Below are 22011 nucleotides of genomic sequence, written 5' to 3' on the forward strand. Positions count from 1 at the left end.
AGATGTACATGTGGCTTCAAGCTTTGCATTTGTTGTCAGAGCAATTAATTAGCTTTCTGTAAGGGTATAGATTCGTGTTGCATGTAGTAGGACTAGCAGAATTCATTCTGCCTGCTGTCTGAAATGACACTTTCCAGCTCTTCCTCATCTTTAGAGAAAACAAAATAATAGGACTATCTCTTAAAGCTGTGTTTGGCAGCGATTTTGAAACCAGATGTTACCATGTGTTTTATGTCCTTTAACTTCTGCATGCACCTCCCTTTTTTTGGAGGTAATTTTTACTCTTAGATGTTATTGCTGTTCAGTGAGCACTGGAGACTCTGTGACTTGAGGCTAGATCTACTCCAAAACCCTTCACTGCTGTTATACCCTTTACACATGCCTGCTGAGTGTGGTGTTAGCATCTCTGCATAGGAGCCAGTGTTATTCCCCAGCCTGGAACATGGCAGTTGCATGCTGCAAAGCAGATATGATATATCTGCTAGGAGAAGGAATATCCTTTTCTGTTCCCATCACTTTATTTGGGTGAGCAAATGCAAATGCTAGGGTTGCTATGCTTCACTTGCTCTGCCAGCAGGGATGACTGCTCAGCATTTCTAAATCTGTCTCTATGGCTGCTCCAGGTAAATTCATTCTGGGCTGTAAGAAATATGCTCTGTCACCTGGGAAAGCCTTGCAGAAATGCCTGTGTTGTGAAAACAGAACCACAGAGAGATTTAGGTGGCTGATGGTGATAGAAGTTGTCTCCTGCAGCTTCCTTGCTGTATGAATTAGTGTGATAGTTTCACTGGGCTGGCCCTTGGCTAGCAGCTGGGACAGCCATTTACCCACTTCCCCCCCACCCCCAGGGGATAGGGGAGAGGATTGGGGGGCAAGGGTAAGGAGGCTTGTAGGATGAGATAAGAACAACTTAATCATTGAAATAAAAGAAAACTTAAAATAATGATATTAATAATATAATAAAATATGCAAATGAGTGATACCCAGTGCCATTGCTCACAATCCTGAACCGAAACTGCAGTCCCAGGAGAGCGAAAGCCAGAGAGAGCAAGAGAGGAAGAGCCCCTCATGGATCTCCTGCCCATGGGGGACAGGAGATGGAACAGCCCCTTGGCAGAGCCCAATGCCCATGGAGCTGATGCATTGCAATATTCCTTGTCCCCTTAGATCTTGCACTTGTAGACCAGCAAAACACAGTCCTTCAACTTCCAGCAACAACTGAAAACATGGGGATGTTCTCAGTGTTTCTCTCCTAACAAATCCTAGGCTGAAAGCAAAACCCAGCACTATTCTAACTACTAAAAAGAAACCCACTTCTGTCCCAGCTAAAAACCAGGACAATAAGGTACAGGTGAAGCTCCAGAAATGGAAGTAGCAGGAAATGTCAAATGCTTTATCCATACCTACTGGTAGTCCAGTAACATCACTGCCTTGATGCCTAAAAATACCCTGTGTCAGTAGTAGTGGTGGTTACAAAGTCAGATTTGAAAAAATCTCTGTGAGCATCTATGACTTCTGAAGGTCTTTGAGACTGGAAACCAGCCCCAAAGGTGATGGCTGTGGAAAGCTTAGCCTGGGAAAGTTCTCTGGGTTAAGGGGGCCAGCTAGGTAAGAATGGTATTGAAAAACCAATCCAATCAGGCTGTCTATCTGTGCCCTAATGGTGTAACATCCTAAATAACTGACAATGGACTGAGTGCTAAGATGAATGCCACTACTCCAGCACTCTGCAGGATATAGTGAAGTTGTCAGCCACCCAGGCTTTATTAATATTTGGTCGTTCCACACCAATCTATTACTATTACACAAAGATTTATGATGAGGGGAGCAGCAGACTCCTCTGTGGTTAAAGATGAAGTATATCTTCTATTATTTTTTTTTCCTTTCAGCTGCTTATAATTTTCTCTATGCCATTTCAGCTGGAGCTTTCTTTGCCATCAGGTGACTATTTTGAGGAAAAACTTTCACTTCTACACATACACAATTACATAATGATTAACTAGTTTTGAGAGCAATTAAGTAAAATGTCATCCAGAACATATCACCCAAAAGGTAAAGTCATTCCTGTGCCTTTTTTTTTTTTGGCTCATGCAACAGATTTTTTTCTCAAAGGCATTTTTCAAACTGCTGTTGCAAATCCTTTTTGTTTGTTTAACTAGTCCAGGGTCTCCTCTCAGAATTTTTGTCAATTGTATAAATGGCAGAAAACTTATGTGTTCTCTTTCCTCCTGCCTCAGGGATGTCTTGGGGCTTGATTTCACTAGATTAGATGGTGTTAAAACATAGCCTTGGAGGAGTTTTATGTGAAATACCACATTGCAGTCAGTGCAGATAGGGATAACTGCAGAGCCCTCTCAGCTGATTGTGGTCAAACTTGCAGCCAACCACTGAGGGTTTCTCCAAAACCAGCTGAGAGTGTTTTAGATGAGAAGAGCACCATTGAGGTTGAAGGTAGGGGTGCTGCTAGCATCCTGTTTGTGAACCTGACTCTTCAGATTGAGCTGTAGGGCAGCAGAGGAGCATTCTTCTCTTCCTGAAACCTAAATAGAGATGATGTGCACCACTGCACCAAGCTTTCTACAACACATTGAGCCTGCTTTGGGGATCAGGAGAGTCAGGAAATGTCTGAGGAGAACCACAGAGCATGTATGTATAGAATAGCCTGAGCATGGGTCTTCCTGGGAGGTGTTCAAAGGGGAGGGAAAAGCAGAAGTTCTGTGTCAGCTTTGCTCCATTTGCCAGCATGGGAGGCAGGGAGATGCTCCCCTCAGCTATTTTGCCCTATAAAGAGGATGAGCAGAGTCACAGAATCATTAAGGTTGGAAAAGACCTCTAAGATCATCCCGTCCAACCATCAACTCATCATCACCATGCCCAATAAAACATCCCCGAGTGCTACATCTACGTGTTTCTTGAACACCCCCAGGGATGGTGACTCCACCACTGCTCTGGGCAGCCTGTTTCAATGTCTGACCACTCTTATGGAGAAGAAATTTTCCCTAATATCCAACCTGAACCTCCCCTGGTGCAATTTGAGGCTATTTTACCTCTCATCTTATCATTGGTTACCTGGAAGAATAGACAATGACATGGTCTGGGGGAGGATATGCCTAGCTAAAATTTCCCTGATTGGATTTAATCAGGAGTGGAAAAGGATGCAAGCAAAGTTAGAGGCCTTTGAGACAGGCACTTCTTGCAATCACCAGAGTTTGGCTTAATGCCATTCCCAAGTAAAATATGGGATAGATTTTCCATTAAAAGCAAACAACCTGACCCAGCAAAGCCTTGTTAGATATTGGCTGAGCCTGGCATTAAAACTGCAAGAGCATTTAAAAGTGTTCTCTCTGATAATACAAAACGTATTCAGACTAATTCCTGAAATGATTGCATTGTTTAGTACTGAGTAACATTAACCAGCTTGTAAAAGGTAAATTGCAACCTTAGCCCTTCCCTTAACTTGATTAATTTTGATCACTGGAGCTTGTTTTAGCTATTATCCTTCCCAAGTGACTTGCTTTTATGTGCTGCCATTCACAAACTGTTAACATGCAGAGAGGGATGATATGGAAAGGCAATACCTGACAATAGCATGTGCACACTCCTTTATGCACTATTAAAATGCTACGGTCTTCACTCAGAAGGCTTAATTGAAAAACAATTATACTGCAAAATGCTTGAGATTACGATTAATCAAGCCCTGTCAAAGCCAGTAAAAATGCATGTTACTGACAGGAAGCAAAGGCATTGTGTTCTGCCCTCTAGTAATTTTTTGCTGTGCTCTTACCTAATGGTAATATTCCATACAGTGCTATTAGCTGCCTGACATCCACGAGAGAGGGCATCGGCTCTACGTCTGCCTGACGAAGTGTGGTCCCCAGGTAGCTGTAGTCACCTGGAAGGGAGGAAGCACGGGCTTAATAAATGTGACACTGCATTGTTAGAAAATGCAGAACTCGTGTAATGAAAAACTACCCTAGAATCACAGAATGTCGGGGATTGGAAGGGACCTCAAAAGATCATCCAGTCCAATCCCCCTGCTGGAGCAGGAACCTAAATGAGATCACACAGGAAGGCGTCCAGGCGGGTCTTGAATGTCTCCAGAGAAGGAGACTCCACACCCTCCCTGGGCAGCCTGTCCCAGGGCTCTGGCACCCTCACTGTAAAGAAGTTTCTTCTCAAGTTCAAGCAGAACCTCCTGTGTTCCAGCTCACACCCATTGCCCCTTGTCCTACCATTGGGCATCACTGAGAAGAGCCTGGCTCCATCCTCCTGACATTCGCCCTTCACATATTTATAAACATTAATGAGGTCACCCCTCAGTCTCCTCTTCTCCAAGCTAAAGAGCCCCAGCTCCCTCAGCCTTTCCTCAGCAGGGAGATGCTCCACTCCATCATCTTGGTGGCAATAAATAGCCACCAATAAAATACCAATAGAATGTGCTCTTGGCAAATCCAGTGCCTGCAAGGGGCAAGGACTCAAAAGGGGCAATATTGTTGGAGAATGTGGACTTAAGAAATTCTAAAAGGTGAAGATAGCCACTAATAGAATACCAGTAGAATGTGCTCTTGGCAAACCCAGTGCCTGCAAGGGGCAGGGACTCTAATGGGGCAATATTGTTGCAAAAGGGGCAATATTGTTGGGGAATGTGGACTTAAGAAATTCTAAAAGGTGAACTGGAAAGGAAAAATGAAGCTAAACACACTGTGGACTTTCCCTTCCAGACTGTGGAAGGCAGAGCAGTCGCTCTCCAGTAACCTTTTAAAGAAACTTTGTGGAGAAGAATCATTAGTAGCACCATAAATCACACTGCTGGCAAAGTATTTCTAGATTTGGGATTTTGTAGGGCTGGAATCCCAGTGAACCATGCTCTATCAGAAGGATTTCAAAAAGGGGGTAAAGATATTTTAACAAGCTTTTCCCCTTGGCTGCATCACATCTTGGCTTTTCACTATGTTAGATATTTAAGTGTGTCACCTAATTTGGTGGGGCTCTTTGCTTTGCAGTTCACTTTTTTTTTCCTGGTTACAAAAACCTCCACAGAATAACCCAAGAAAAAAGTAAGAATTCCTGACATGAACTGAAATGATCTAATCTTGCCTCAGCTCTTGTTACAGAGCCATAATCACATTGCTTTGCCCTGTCAAAGTCCATATACAAGACATATGAGAGAACAAAGACCCAGCAGGATGGGCCACAAGCAGGAAAACCAGTTGTGATGATGCAGTCAATTATTGTTTTTTAGCATAAATTCCATGTTATGGTGAATATTACTGAAAAAAATTAGTATATTATGTTTTATTGGAGGCAAAAAGGAGAGAGCACTAGAGCTGTCTGGAGCAGAGGTAAATTAGCAATGGTTAAGAGAGAAAGTGGAGTTGTAATTTGGGGGCAAAAAGGCAGACAAGCCCTGGTGCAACTGCCCCCTCCCCTCTGATGAATAAAATTCATTTCAGGTTTTATCTTTTATTTAAGGACAAATCAAAAGAACTGGATAGGAATTAATCTTCACAGATTTAATTAGAAGGCATCAAAGGGTTTAATTGCAACTGAACATAAATCACAGTGGATATTCTCTGACTAATTTAGATAAGGTCACCAAGAAAATTAGTTCAGTGATGTCAGTTTGTCATAGAAGGGGGGACATTTTGGTGCCTTTACTTGCTGCGTAGCACAGTTCCACTCTTTGTCCTTTTCCCAGGAACTGGGAGTAAGTGACCTTCCTTAGACATCAGCCCTCTAAGAGCTGAGCAGATGAGGACTTACTTGTTTTTCTGCAGGCTTTGACTCTGTCCTTGGACCCTTAAAGGGAGGTTTTTAGTTAAAAAACCAAACCCCAAACAAGATAGGTCCAGATCCTGGGCCAACTTTTAATACCTTCTGTATCTTGTTCTGGCAGCTCAAGAAGTATGACTGAGGAAGAGGTGGCTTTGATAGTCTGGGCTACCTCCTTCCTGCATGGGCAAGCATCTGTGCTGGGACACTTTGGGGACCTGGCACAGATGTAGGCAGCCAGGTGAATATTGTCAGGCTTTGCACTATCCTCAGTATTTTCTGCTGCTGGGAAGAGAAGAGAATATTGCTGGTGTAAACTTGGAGTAGCCCTGGTGTTGTTCTACACTGCAGTGGAGCCAAGGCTTCAAACCTCAGGGTCAAGGGAAGATGGCCTGAAGCCATCTGAGCTTGTTTCCAAGTTTGATGTTACTAGCTGATAATTATTATTCACTGGCTAAGATGTGCTTTAAAAACATCTGTGGTAGGGAATGTTGGTTGAACAAAAGTGACCAGTTCAGTAAGTGAAGGAATAATGGAAGTCTTCCATTACATAATCACCTTTAATGAGTATAAAATGGATGGAATACTTGTTAATTCAGCTTTCAAGCAAGTGGGCAAAGACTCTGAAGGCAATAATTGGTACTTTGAAGAGTTTATATAAACCTGGTGTTTAGAGGCATGTATGAGAATCCAGCTTTTCTTGCTCAGATACACACTGTACGAACAGCCAGTGGCATTGTGGCTTCTGGATGACTCCAAATTCAAGTGGTGGCTTTTGGAACAACTGAATCTTGGGTTTTTTGCTCCTATAGTCACAATGATTTAATTGTATGTCCCCAAATGCTTTTGGAGATGGTGTCAGACCACTGTGCAGCCTACAAATGTGTGTGGTTTGGGTTTTGGGGTTTTTTTTGCTCTGTGTAGTCATGTCTGACTGCAGCTGCAGGTAACAGAAACTGGGCAAGAGGACTATGAAATGCAGAAATAAACAGACACATCTTACTCAAATCAAGGGGTGGATATACATCAAAGCACTGCTCAAAGTTCATGGGCAGTCAGGGAGGTGGAGGTAAGGGAGTGAGTCTTCCCTGCTGAATGAAAAAATGCTGAAGGTATGATTCTTGCTGTTCTCTGCAAAATATTTTGGATGGATTATGACCCCTGGCCTCATAGGCTTGCGCTGCCTGGCTAGTGCTCCTTAAAGGATGTCCTGGTTCCACCTCAGAGTACTTTGTGACATCCAAAACCATCCAAGGCTTTTAGATGTTAGTGCTTGGAGTCAAGCACCAGCTCTGCAAACAGGTCCTGGCTTTGGTAGCAGAAGTGAAAGGTGCTAAGCACCCTGCAGAACCAGACTTGGTTTGCATACCTGGCTTTAGCTGCTTGAGTTTGAAAGTCCTGCAAGTGTAATTAAACTCTTAAACTCACAGGGGTCAGTGAACATTGAATGGCTGGAGGTTTAGTTAGGCTAAACAACATATTAGCTGTAAAATGTGTACTTTACCAACGTAATCAGAAAGATTCACAGTCCTGGCTTTTATCAGTAATTCTTCTTCCACTAGTTCTCTGTACAGAGAATCGATGGTCCTGCAGACAAGAGACATCACTCAGAAATTCTAGGGCACTCTAAAAAGCTCAGTCCTTTGATAACTGAACTATCTCAAGAGTTATTTATGTTTCCTCAGCTTTACAAATGTATTTTGTAGCTCAGAGGTAAAGGTGATTAGTGCCATAAATATGAAATCAATAAGTACAGTTTTCTGGATTATGGCAAGGAATCTTTTTTATTACCTCATACTCTGCGTGGTTCCCTCTCACACTGATTTCCCCATTCCCAGGTGATGCAAGATCAGTTATGACTTGTGTAATAGACTTGTTCATTAATATCAATTACTGGGAAATTATTTTTAAATTATATAATAATAGCAATCCTAACACTACTATAGCTATTCACTTAGCTCTCCAATTAGTAGTAATTCATTAATTCTTCTTGGAATTTATTCTGTTTGCAAGAGACAGCCTCATCTCACCAGGAACATACTGGGAATGACTCGATTGGAGAAATCAGTGGTCCATCTACAGCAGAGTTAGGGTCAGGCTGGCCAAAGGAGGACTGGGGGAAAAACATACAGTGGAAATGGGCATAACTTCTCCAGTGGAATGGTTTCCTCCTATCTCCATTAATGGCTGGAAATATCTCCCAATAACTGAGGATTTAATACACTTATATCTGGTTTTATACTGGTGTGGCTGTTCTCCACGCTCTTTTGGATTTCAATCTAAGTATTAATTTCATTGATGTTTGTGGCACTAGCTTCTACAGATTGATTATATAATACTATATATTATATCCTTCAAGGATTATATAAAATTAACAAGCCTGTTGGGATTTCTTGTGGCATTGTTAGTCAAAACAATACTAATTTGAATCTTTTTAGGTCTTTCACTGTGTAATTTTCACTTTCTCTTCCTTCAATATCTGAGCTTTTTTTCTTTGTCACCTCTCAATTGGGATGCTCTAGTGTGGCTACAATAAAAATACTTGATAGGAACTCTCAGCTGGTGAATAAAACCATATATATAATTTGAGGTCTGCAGCCTGTTTCCATTTTAGCTGGGAAGTTTTATGTTTATGCAGTGTTAGTGGCACAACTAATATAGAAGTACTAATAAGCAAATAGCAAATTAAACATGCTTTCAATAACGTTGATTTTGCCACTCTGATTCCAAGTGATTTTATGTTGAGGGTGCAGTATAAAATCAAGCAGAAGGTAGGATGGGACTAACCTGACAGTTCTGTTGGAAGCATGACTTCTACTTTCACTGTCTTACTATTTTTACTGTGCAAGCTTAATGATGCATGCCCTGAGTCTCCTCCAAGTAAGTGTGATGTGATCAGTCCCTGACTAAAGCCCCCTCTGCACCCTCCATCATGCCAAAACAGAGACGAACCTGAGCTTCTGTTATTTCTGAAATGTTTTCCTCCTTCCCTGCTCAGCAGGCACTAGCAAAGCATTGGAGCCAAAATAACATAAACTCTGATTAAAAGCCAGCAATTAAAAAGCTTGTGCTCTTAAGTGGCTGTATGTTGTATTAAGTTTATATGCAAAGGAGCAGGTAAGTGCAAGAGTGAGTAAAGCACAGAATATATGCATCCTCTGGCACTCTTCTTGTAAAAGGTCATGCTCTATTATAATCCATGATGCATTTATTTTAAATATTTGCTTAAAGAGGTTTGTTTGGGGTTTTTTTTATTTTAAAGCAGGTAAAGAGACCGTTGATTGTATAGTGCTAGCACCCAAATGATCTAGTCCAGGTCTTGCTTGTACAAATGGATTTGTGGGGTGAATCTCACATGCTTCCTCCTGCAGTGATCGAGTGTGTTTGTCTTTGTGCTGTTCTCTAGCCCTATTCTCTTGGGAGCTGGGTGTGCTCCTGCCCTGTGCTGCTGCTGGGTCAGCAGGTCCCCCAGCAGTGATACCTCTGTGTAGGTGTCTGTTAGGTGAAAAATGGCAGGATTATCAGTGAATGCATCACGAGCTCCCTGAAAACATAATGTCAGAAGAAGAAATCCTCCAAATAAAATAAAGGTGTTTTAAAGAGCAAGGGTACACAAGAAATTGCCAGGTCTGCCAGAACTCTTATTGATAAATAAGACTGATTTATGACATGTACATTATACCTCAGGCAGGAAAAGTGATTTATGGAGTCCAGGGGCCTGGCTGCAGCCTCCCTTATCAGGTATCAGCTGGGATGGAAAATCTGATAGTCAACAAAACTGCCAGGTGCTTCTGCACCTGCAGAGAAGATGGGGAAAGAGGCAAATATCCTGCCTAAATGTTGTGTGCTTAGCTCTTCATACTGGAATTAACCTGGCTCTGAAGTTCATGGAGACTGGCTCTAGTGGTGGGTTGTTGCAGGATGGGGATCTTGATTTGTATGTGTTGTTGAAGATGGGGATGAAAAACAAGGTTTGTGCTGTGTACCATTAAAGGAGTGGGGTTTTTTTGCCCTGTTATTTGTGGTGCTGTGAAGCCATCAGTTGGAAGGGCAGTGGGAAGGTTGTAGCATTCACTAGGAATGCAAAAAATGGTTTTAGCTGAAGTCTGTGCTTTAAGTTTGTGAAAGACTTTTTTTTTACTATCTAGGCTTTTTATGGATGTTTATAGCTGTTAATAATGAGGTTTTATATATTGTAGGGCTCCTGGTGTTGGTAAGCATTGCAGTGTTGAGGTGCTCCTTGTGTAATTAAAAACTAAAAGGGTTGATAGGGTATCTAACGTAGAGAGGATGCAGTCTCATTGTCTGAATCTCAGGTAAACACATCTTCTTTTTACCTGTCAGGAGTTAGATCTTCCTCCAGCTCTGATACCTTTTTCCTCGTGGCTGTCTTCTTTTTCTGAAGACCACAAAAAGAGGCTGGAATTAGTGATATTAATACAGATATTTTTATTTTTTCTTTTTTAATGTACTGAAGTGAGGGCCAGAACAGCAAATGTTTCAGTTTTTGAGTGTGGCCCTTCTTACTGAAGGCACTCAAAGGAAAAAAAAATCCTATCCTTGAATACCCTGAGGGAAGGAAGTCATGTCCCCACTTACAAAACCCCAGGAGATGGTCTCATAAGTGCCTCCCTAAGGCACAGGAGAGGTGAAGCACCCCTGGGCTGAGCTGTGTCCTAAGAGAAAACTCTTCTCTCCTTCCTTTTTGGAGCATGACTCTGTGGTTGAGTGGTTATGGTCCTTACCCAAGAGGGAAGCAGGAAGGAAAAGGGTGTGGGGTCCAAGTATCTGCTCCAGAGACTGTTCATGTAGTTTTTTGGGGTTTTTTTTGTTTTTTTTTGTTTTTTTCACATTGGGGTAAAATATAGAAGCAGCTTCCCTGAGGGTCACACAGAGTGCTTAGAGCTGGACCTGAAACCAACCCTCTCTAGTCTCTGGCTAGCCTCCTAACCATTAGACATCCTTCTGCCTTCTCTTTCCTAATGCCTTGGGGAAGAAGCTTGAAGAGGTCAGAAAAACATGATATTTTCCTGATATTTTCACCACGCTTTCACTACAGGAAGATGTTGACTTGTGTAACTAGTTACTTTACATGCTGTGGAAAAAAAACCCCATGGAAAACATAAATAAGGAAGATGTGAATCAGTAATGTCAAGCCTCTCTATTAATTACAGCTCCTCAAGCCATAAATAAGGTTAGGGATAATTAGTGGAGAGGGCATCATTAATCCATGTGCCCACCACTGGTGTCCATACTGAAGTTCAGCAAAGCACTTGAAAAATAATTCAGTGGGACTATTTACACTATTTATTATGTTTGTGCACCATGGGATTTCTTCAATGGCTTAAATTTAAGCATGTGCTTAAATGCTTAGTTGATCAAGACAGCTTATTCTTTCCAAAAGTTTGTTTGCTTTCCTGGGAATACAGTCATTTACTGTGGTTTTTTTTTTTTTAATAGTGAATATTTCTGCAGAGCTCTAGAGGCTGTGTTGGTGAGTGAAAAAATCCTATTGAATTATCTGCAAAACACTGTTTTTTTGGTTTTTTGTTTTTTTTTTTCCTTGAATGGATCAGCAGTGTTCAGAAATACACTAACTTTAAGCTTTCAAGGACTGTTGTGATGTAAATAACCTGTGGTTCAATCACCTGTTAGTGTTTACAGTGCAACAAAGATAATCTAGATGATAATGTAAATTAAACCCAGGACTTCTATGGATAAGATAATGGGGAAAAAGTTGGTGTTTTTAAGTTTTGGATTAGAATAATGCAAAAATCTCTGTATCTGCACAACTACACCTTGGGTTTCTTTAGATAAATAAACTTGGCAGCAAATACTTGTTCAAATGTGCCAGTGGGTTTGGGTTTTTTTTTTTTTTTAAAGAAAAGGAATGGGAAGAACAAAGCATTTGCCATGCTGTTTTAACACCTGAGGAAATACTGTGACCATCAATGGTTTATTTCTGGTGTTCCTTCAGCTTTGTCTCTTTAACCTTTCTGCCAACAAGCTGGAAATTGCATATCATAGGGTCTGACTGGGAAGAAAAGCTCATTTCTACCAATGTAAAGACACTAAGCATATGTTGAATTTATTGACCAACTGGTATTGTCCTCAAGGCAGCTTCACCACTAAAGTAACTTAAGAGCAAAACAGAAATGAACTATGCAGGGGGAAAAATGTTTTCCTAATTAAAATCAGCATTTATGAGAAATTTGGCAAACACTGAGCTGTGATAAGGGGAAATATGAACTGTAGACAATGGCTTTCCTCCAAAATGTCTTATTGGGAGCTGCTTTTGTTTAGAAAATGATAATGTTTAATGAATGTGAACATGCTCATAATTTATAATGGAAATCTCCTTGTTTCTATCTGTGAAATGTCAGTCTAGCTTCTGTGTAGCCATCCATTACTTGGTTATTTTCTGCTTTGATAAGTCACATGTAGTGAAGTGCATTAGCTATTAGCTGGCAGATGACAACTCTTCTGTGCTCAGTGGGGTATCTTGTCGTACTGTGTGGGCTCAGGAAAATGCTTTGAGTAGTTTAGAGGTTGCTATGAGCAAACATGGACCTGATTTCAGACCAGATTCCAGAGCAGAGTGTCTCTGGCATCAGAAGGGAAGAAGGTAGCCAAAGCTAAAATGTCTCATTGAGGGAACTGTTCCATGTTGGAACTGCAGGATCTCTGTCACCCTTTGGCTGGGATCATCCAAATCCTGCTGCCACCAGCTGTCTGCAGCTACTGCCACTGAGTATGTAGAAAAGTAATGAAAGTACTTGTGTGGCTTAAGGGAAATTTTAGTGTGCAAGCAGCAGATTATGAAGTGTTTGAGTGGGTTCCTTGGACCATGTGTGATGTTTGAGGCTGAGCAAATGCTGATTTGCACTCTGTGAGCATCTGCTCTGGATTGAGAAGTCTCTTGGGGCAATGTCAAGATATAGAGAGCAGCTTCTCATCCTTGTACTGAACAAATCCTTAGACAAAGATGTTCCCACTGATTAAAATCTTGCTAAATGAGGGGCTCTGATCTGTAATCCCTGTTGGATTTAGCTACAGTATCCACAGAGCTCTGGGTGCTAATCTTCATCAGCTACAATAAATCCAAGAGGGATTGTGAATCACTGTCCCCAAACCCAGCCTTTCCTCAGTCCTGACCCAGCCTGTCTTCTGCTTTTATCCACTATGGCTTTGCTCTTACCAAGTCTTTAGACTGATGTCAATATTCTTGTTATAGCTATGGCTGTAGGTAACCTCTTGTGGTTTTCTTTGCTTCTACTTGGCTGCATCGAAAAGGGATATTCAAAGCTGTGTTGAGATGCTAGCAAGGCCTGTTTCAGAAGCAGTTTTTACACACTTAGGTTCCCATGTCCCCTTTTTGTTGTTTTTTTTCTGAATTCTGGCCATGCCTTTGTGTATGTGTGGGTATGTTAACTTGCAATGGGTCGCTTTACCTGCAGTTGGATGGGAAATTAATCCTTGGGGGAGCAAAGCAGGAAAATCAGCACAATGGGCTTGATAAAAAGCATTCTGATAAGCACTTAAATGTAACTTCCAGGTCAGGAACTGCAGACAGCTGAACTGTCAGCTCTTACATTGGGTGGAAAGCCAGTTTAAAGAAGCTAGGTCTGTGGTGGCTTACTCGGCTGCAGATTCCCAAGAGAAACATGCTTGCCTGCCGAGCCCTCTGGGTACTGTGGTGAGGTACATGGATCCATCTAGAAGAAATATTTGTAAAGCTACTGGGTTGTGTTGAGGCACCCAAACTAGGGGGTGGACTCAAAAAAAACAACTTCACTAAGAAGTTTTTGTTGGCACAAGAGTGTCATCAACTTTTTAGAAATCAAATACTTTGGTAAATGTCTTTCTCACTTCAGGTGCTTTATAACAGGTTCCTCTGGGCTGGGTGGGGACTTAAACCTTCTGACATCTCTTTGCCAGCCCTCCTAGACATCAATGCCCTATCCCTCACTAGGAGGCAATCCCCCTTCAAATCTTTCCTCAGCCTGTCTTTACACAGGTGCTTACAATCTGTCCTGGTTTGGCTCAGTGGAACTATCAGACAATCCCAGTTTGCTCATCCATGGCTGGGCAGAGGACAAGCTGCTGCTGTGCATAGTGAAGAGAAATGCAATTTGCAGCAGAGCTGAACCACATTTCTTTGTCTGTTGTATCCTCATCCCCTCTCCTGTGTCAGTCATCAGATTAGGAGCTAGCTGGAGCAATCAGTCTGTCTCTGAATGAGGACACTTGTGCTCTGCACCCTATCAATCCTGGACCATAAGGACAATAACAGTGGGACAGTCTGTGGGGTGAGATGCTTCCAACATGGATAGAGGCTCAGGATCTATGCCTCAAATAATAGCAGTGTGGCTTGTTGTGTATTGGGTGCAATCTAATTAGTTCAGGTATTTCCAGATCAGTCTACTGGTCCAGAGACCCATTTGTAACGAGAACAGTAATTTACCTTTCCACCCAATATGATTCTTCCACAAAGGTGTTTTATCTTCAGGGGCAATAAGTAATTCTTGGTAGGGTTAAGTGTCAGCTTTTAGCATTAAGTGGTATTTGCAGATTTGGGAGTCAGTGATAAAGTTCAGCCTAGAAAGTACAGTGCATGGAAATAAAGGAGTGGCTACTGGTATGCCTGGAGCTGTTAAATTTTGTTTATCTAAGACCTGAGCCAGCTGCAACACTGACTGGGAAGAAGCAATTAGCTGTCTTCTGTTTTCCTTTTGGAGTCCAATTCTAAAATGCTCTTGATGAATTCCTCACAGAAGGGACTTCCAAACAGGATTTCAAACTCAAAAGTATTTCCCATGGGTCAGGTAGACTTTTTCTTAGTATGTACTTGACAGAATTTTTTTGAGATGTAAACTCCTTATCCTAAGGAGTGCTTGAAAAGGCAGAGGACATCTATTCTGGACATGCCTGGGTGTAGTGATTTTTCCCAACAACAAAAAAAAGCCCAAGTTCTACTGTAGTGTCTTCCTGTAAAAAAAAATAATAGAGGAAATCCTTCCTTATAACAGAAGAGAGGCCAAATGTGGCATTGTGAATTTGGGGTAACTCCCCCTCCACAGCAAATTCCACTTGTAAGAGTTCAATTAAAGAAATTACCCTCGCTGCCCATTCCCCACTGACAGAGTACAGAAAAAGGTTTGTATTCTCTGAAGAATGTTGAATCCCCCTGAGAATGCTTTTCTTTGCAGAACATCCCTTTTGGGGCAGGGAGGGAAATGTTTTACATCATGTTCCAGACGTGTTTATGGCTACAGTGAGAATCCAAACCCACTGTTATTTCATATTGCATAGCTGGGGAGATGTATGTGACCTAGGATGTAACACATGCCTTGAAAAACTAAAGGATTTTTGTTGAATAACCAATTAATAAGCTGCTTCCAAAACTTTCCAGCCCTTACTATTCTTGTTATCTAGCCCAGATTTTCATAAAGCAGATCTGAAGTCTGTGTGCACAGATATGCTCACATATCTGGTTTATGGACTGACATTTATGCAAATACTAATTAGAAAAAGCTTTTGCTAGTGCCAATTGGACATTTCAAATAGTTTTGTATAGGGAAAATGTGTTTTGACTAAAACTGGGTACATCCTTCTATTCCCCACCCCTAAAATAGCACTGATTTTATTTTTTTTCCCAGAGAAAAATCTTTAGGGAACTTGTATTATTTAATTAGTACTTCTTTCCCCTCTTCTCCCCTCCCTCATTCTCTCAGGCTACTGGCACAACTTGGGAAAAGAGAAGTTAAAAAACCTTCCCTCCACCCAAACCTATTCTAATGCTTTATTAAAAAGCAAAAAACAAACAAACAAAAAACAAACCCCTAACATAAAGCTTTTTAATTCCAATGTGACATTTTGAAGCAGAGTTTTGACCAGCTGATCAGAATGTATCTGCTCATGGCAACTTTGGGAAGGCTGTTGTAATATTTTTGTCTGTGTATCTCAAGCCTCGCTATTTTTGAAATAGATTTAGTGATCCAATTGGTATCAGTTTTCAGAGTCGCTCCAGTCTTGCATTATTAAATTGCCCCTGCACCTTTGTCAGGTGAAAGAGCATTTTTTAAAGCTAATTTGAGTAGAAGTACTGCAACAGCAAGTATTTGCATGCTTAAAGGATTATAGAAATGAAATACAACATGAGATTAGGGTTGGCTATTTGCCCTGAGGATTTAAAGTGGATCTGCTGATTGAATGGTAGGGTCTGTAAGCTTTGAGTTATTTTGCACTGACATGATCTATAGTTTAAATGTCTGGGTAAGGAATTCAGAGAACCACAAGCTGTGGAATTCTGCATGTGGTAATGCTGTAAAACTAGATGTGAACACGATGTGCGCTGTGTTTCAGTGGGTAACACACATTAAAATAACATATGTCTTTAATCTATTTTATATGATTAAGTAATCCTGGCTTCATTGTGAGTTCCCAAACCTTTCAGTGGTAAGTAGTAACATAGGTAAACAATGTGTACCTGGCTGTCTGTGATCTGTGGTGTTACAGATAAATGAAAGGTTACACCAAGACATTAAGTAATTTTTTTTTGATGTACAGTTTTGAAACACATTTACCAGTCCTCATTACAGAAGGAAAAGAGCCAGGAACTGGAAAGCTTACTGGCACACCCAGATCCATGCTTTCTTTGGAAGACTGTATTAGTCTGAACCTGTCACCTTAAAGAGAGGCACTGCTTGGATGTTCCTGTTTGACTGGATCAGAGGATTTCAGCAGGGTGTGTATCCCTCCTAAAAGTCTGATCTATCTTGTAATAATTTTTCTCTGGAATAGTTCAACTTGTCCTAAGCAATATATATAAAGGGTAAGGAATAATAATGGCTAAAGAAAAAGCCCTGAAAAAAAGCCATGAGTGAATAGATTCAGTGCTTCTGACTTAAGATTCAGTAAATGTTTAGGGTGGGTATTTTGATATTGGTATCTGTGAAGCTTAAACTGCTGTATCTGGGCAGAGAACTGATATTTACTCTGAATTCTCCCAACTTGCTGCTCTCACCTTGTCACTCTTTCTTCCTTTTTTCTGTGGGCTACTCTTCTCTCCATCCACAGCCAGTTTGAGATTCTCCAGTTTCTGTTGCATCAACGCATCAACCTATCCAGACAAACACAGTTGAATTCAAGTCTTCTGCCACTGCATCTCGGATAAATGTTCAGCTAAGCAAGAGTTAAAGCAAAAAAGCACAGTAGGGACTCTGGAAGGAGGTGAGGTCTATGCCAAGGCCAGTTCTTATAGCTGTAGAGAACTATACACAGGCAATGCACATTATTAGTGTCCTCTTACTATTGTAAGCACACCTGCACTCTGATCTCTTCCTCCACTTCTTCTCGTTTCTCTTCTTTGATCAGCTCCGGGTCATGATCCTGGAGAAAATCCCATTCACTGTCTCTGTTCTGCCAAACGGCTGTTTTCCAAAAGAAAGAAGAAAAGGGGAGGGGGGGGGAAAGTTACAGAATCCATTGGTTTCTCCAACTGCTTCTGGAGGCAAAAAATAGGTAGTTGTAGGCAGCTTTTATTAAATTATTAGCTGTATGAAAGTAGCAGGCACTAGGGACCTTTACCAAGTTCAGAGCCCTGTTGTGCTAGGATCTGTAAAATCTTGAGGTTAACTTTTTTTTTTGGCCTTGGGCTGTAAATTGGTATTAGATTTCAGGAGGATAATGGGATATGGAGGTTGTCATTTGACTGAATGCCTGGAGTGGTGTTCCCCTTCAAGAGCAGTTTGGCTGAACCATATTGTGCCTGATGTTTGCATTCTTTTTCTCTGTTTAATAGCATTGTACTTAAATCTTTACCATGAAGAAGTTGCCTCCTGTCCTGAGGAGTGTGCTTTCTGTGTGTGTTTCTTGGCTGGCATAACACAGGCTTGGGGACCAAAGGAAGGTGTTTAATTTAAACTAGGAAGTCTTCCTTGTTCTCTCCTCCTCAGTTATCTAATACCAAGTTAAAGCTGCTGCAAATTTGCGAGTTAGCCTTTGTATTAATTCACATGAGGCTGAAATATGGGCCAGGAGCACTGGAATAGGTATAAAAGCCTGTACTGAGCTCATGGAAATGGGAGCGAGAGGACAGCCAGTCTGCCAGCAACAACCTGCCTCCAAGTTTTAACTCTATCTGTGGAGTTTTAAGCTTGATGCAGAAACTGAGAGTCAAAGTCTTTTTCCAAAAAGAGACAAGCACCTTTATTTCCTAATATTGTGCAAAGCATAAGTAATAAGGAGATCAAACTCCAGGAAAAAAGCAAGCTGCTGCAAACTGATGATCAAAAAACCCCTTGTTTATGATCAAGTAGCTAATGATCCTCAGGTGCAGTTCTTTATTTTTGTTGAGACAAACTGCAATTTGCTCTTTAGAAGAGTCTGGCAAGCTTGTGCCTATCTGAATTCTCCACTATTAGTAAAAAGTACCTTATTTTTAATGGAAATGCCTTTCTTTTGACAATTTTTTGAGCTAATTTAAAGGAAGACAATTAATATCTTTAATTTCCTTGCATTTTCAGCCCAGATAGTATCTTTATAAATGACAGCTAATCTCCAGCAGTATGTGCTAATTCAATTTCCAGATGATTTAAAATGACAGCTTTCCACTTTTAAGACATAGGCTCCTTTATGAATCTGTTTTGTACAGGGTACTCTTTCCTGTACCTACTGCCACTAAGGCACTATAAACTTAGGAAGGTTTTTACAGTACCTGTAGGAGATTATTCACATTTTAGTCCAGTTTCCATCCCCTATGAATTCTCAGAGTCCAGTTACATGTAGAGTATTTGTGACTTTACATGCAGGGCACAGTTTTTGCAGGTGAGTAGTCTTAATTTCATAACTGAACATAGTAGAAGATGGAGGAGGACAGTGGAGATTTTTTTGGTGCAGAGGAAAAACTCAGACACAGACACTGATTTATTTAAATTACTTGCAGATTATCAGATGGCATGACTGATGTCAGGTAATATTTCAAGAGGGAAAGCTGATTTGCTCTAATTAAAAGGTACCTCCTCCAAGGTTACCAGGCTGGAATTTCAGCCTTGGGGAAAAGAGGAATATTACATGGGAATTTATGTGAAATTTTTAAACACTTTCCTGAGTGGGTCAACAGGTTGCAAGTGTTATGTTTTGACAGGATTACTAGGTTTTTGATATTTATTTTTCATGGAGGGACCCATAGGTTTTTATTCTGTTTTTTTCTGTAATTGTTTATTGTCATTTTATACATTGATTAGTGGTTAATATCCACTGCAGGCAAACCAGTGACAAGTCCCCACAGCTTAGGCAGCTGCCTTTGAAATTACCTGGCAACAAGTTTTCCAAGTGCTATATTAGCCACTAGGTTAGAGGTCCCTAATTTTAGAAAAAGAGATCAATAACTCATAGGTGTGAGATGCTATGTTGTTCTTTTATAGATCAACAAAATGTTTCAAAGTTATTTTTAAAGGAAGGTCAGGAGGCTAAGGAAGTTATGTTTTCACTAGCTGCTCAAAAGAGCCTGGTATTTCATTACAGACAGGGTCATCCAGCTATGGGAGCTATTTTTATGTGTGTGTATGCAGTGCAATATATATCACCTCTTCTAAAATAGTGCATGCTTATCTTTGGATTCTTTTATATGCATACCTCTCTAGCTCAGGACTCAAAAGACAGCCCAGCCTGCTAACGTGACTGCTAACATCACCATCACAGCAGTGTCAGTTTTCACTCTGCAGACTAGCAAGTAATTCCAATATCTCTGAATTTCAGAGAACAGCTTGTGACTAATAATAGAAATACATTCATCATGAAGCTTTTCTTAAAATGAGTATTTTCAACCTCCTGCCAAAAAGGTTTGAATCTTTTGATGCCTAGTTAAAAATACACACCTTAAAGTTTGGGCCATGGGGTATTTGGGTTGAACTCAAATATCACCTGCAACACAGAGCAAGTTAAATATCATCTGACCCTCTGTATAATTGGGGGAAATAGTATATTGCTGTTTCACAGCACAGGGTACTGCAAAAATAAAACCCAGGAAGATGGAGGTGATGATTCAGACTGCTTACATTTGCTCATACAGCTCTTGCTATTTTAGTGTAAAAGTAGATGTTACACAGAAACTGGCTGTTTCCAATAACAGTATTGAAAATAAGGGTTTTAAATAGTTTGGCAAGTGTAGTTTGGCAACTATCAAAACTGCCAAATACAGTTTTAGGAAGAAAAAAAGTCTTCATGAACATCATGAAGTTTAGGTGGTAGTTTGAGCTTGATAGAAGTGGGGTTGAAATTGGGGTGGAAAAATCTTACTGAAATCCTTAGATCTCTGAAAACTGATCCACACCTTTTTAAATCTTATAAATAACCTACGAACAAAGCAAATGGTTTCGGGGAATGAGAAGACTTTCCTAATTTTAAGTGTTGGAGATCTGTGTGTGACAAAACAAAAATGTTTGGTCAGCTATCACTTAGGTAAACTTCAGACACACTCATATGGGTCTTTGATTCCATTGTTGGCATCTGATAGAAACCTTTCTTAATCACTGTCCCTTACTTCAGTGATGTTTTCAAGACTTATGCACTAATAAATCTGAGCTTCTGTGCAAATTGTGATAGTTACTGAGTTATTTTTACAGAAGAATTGAAAAAAGTTCCCAATGTAGAAAGACTAAACTCAAACATTTTATTTCCCCCTTCCCCCAAACAATTCTGCTACTGAAATGAAAACAGACTAAAACTTAAAATACAAGAAACTGGTTACACTATTCTGGTCAGAAGTTGTTTTAGATTTGATTCTGAAGGCCTTGAAAAAAGGAATCTTATCCATGGCCATATTAAAAGTAAAATTATTCTGAACAACTACTAGGTAGGAATGTGATAAAGAGTGTCCTGCAATAAAAAAAGTGCTTGAGTGAGGCAGGGATTGTGCTGCATGGAGGAATTAACAGCTGTTTATTCAAAATAAATATGGTGTCAAATAGACCTGGTTCACTAGGGGAGGTAAAAAAAAAACCCCAAACCAACAAAAAAACCACCCCTGAAGTTTAACTGAAGAGCTCTAGACTCTTACTGTGCATAAGCCAGGACTGCAGCTCTTCTTTGAAGCTTGCAAGAGAGCTCTCCCTGCTCTGAGGATTTCTGGTTGTGCTTTGTGCAGAAAATGGTTCCTTGTGTGCCTTTCGAGCTCCAGGAGTAGCTGTCAGCTCTGGCAGGCTGGGCAGGGGATGAGCATCTGTGTCTAACTCAGAATGCCAGGCTGGAGCCTTTACCACAAAAGGATGCTGCTGATGCCTGACCTACTTGAGCACATTTTTGCAGAGTACCTGTGAGTGCTGCCAGGGAAGATGGAGGTACTCATGCTGACTGGCTCTAGGTGTCCAATTCAGGTGCCTGTACAGGAACACAGGCTCCACAGAGAGTTAACAGGCTGCTGATTTGCCCGTGGGAGGCCTTGTTGGGATATACAGGAACACAACACCCCCAATTTGGGGCTCACCTTCATGTAATCAGTTACCATGAGTAACCCCAACAAGTTATACACTTGTAGAGTGCAAAGCAGGTATCTCGTTAGGACTGGCAGTGCTGGTGTTCAGATACAGTTGGGGTGACAAATGTGTCCCCCCATCCTCTCATAAACCCCCTGACTTGTTATTACTTGAGATAGTTGTGAAATTTGTGAATCTCTATTCCTAGTAAAATAATGTCTTGATCTCTGTTGTGTTTTTATTCTGAACACTGGTATCCACTGCCATGTTGGGAAGCACTGCTCAAAGCCCCTGCGTTGAGGTAACAGCCAAATATGTTTTCTACAACCTGAAGGAGAGTTATCTGCACAAATACAAGGAGTTGGTGAATTTGCAGTCCAGTTAAACTGCAAAGCCTCAGCCAGAGATCCCAGCAGCAATCTGGGAGCGCTGGCAAGCACAGCTGCTGTATCACCTACTCATTAGCAGAGTGCTGGCTGAGCATATTCCCAAACCTATGGAGCAAGGTGAAACCCTCCTGCCTCCTTATTGTTACTTTGCAACAGGTAAGGCCTCTACACTGCTCCTTCATGGCTCGTGGACTCGCTGGATGGGAACACTGGTCTTGCTGTTGCTGGTCTCTGGTTGCAAGGTGACATTTTGTCCTGAGTGCATAGAAAAGCACAAATAATGTCCTTGACTTGTTAAGAAAAGAAATATAGATGAATTTGATCCTTATCTAAAACTCTTCCTGGTTCCAGTAGAGGTTGGGAAATGATCTGTT

General features: G+C 41.0%; 1 protein-coding gene across 1 annotated transcript in view; it reads right to left on the reverse strand.

The window, feature by feature from the left end:
- DRC11 (dynein regulatory complex subunit 11) overlaps window positions 1-17204 on the reverse strand; it is a gene marked incomplete at both ends in the record, with an annotated part of 39154 nt that extends 21950 nt beyond the window's left edge. Inside the window, 5 exons of the mRNA XM_010164567.1 lie at window positions 3785-3892; window positions 7277-7359; window positions 10110-10171; window positions 16799-16894; window positions 17098-17204. Coding sequence (XP_010162869.1) covers window positions 3785-3892; window positions 7277-7359; window positions 10110-10171; window positions 16799-16894; window positions 17098-17204 — 456 coding nt within the window. The remainder of the gene's footprint in view (window positions 1-3784; window positions 3893-7276; window positions 7360-10109; window positions 10172-16798; window positions 16895-17097) is intronic.
- Between the last annotated feature and the right edge of the window lie 4807 nt (window positions 17205-22011).

Source organism: Antrostomus carolinensis, unplaced genomic scaffold (assembly GCF_000700745.2).
Source record: "Antrostomus carolinensis isolate BGI_N321 unplaced genomic scaffold, ASM70074v2 scaffold14903, whole genome shotgun sequence".
NCBI classification, from domain to species: Eukaryota; Metazoa; Chordata; class Aves; order Caprimulgiformes; family Caprimulgidae; genus Antrostomus; species Antrostomus carolinensis.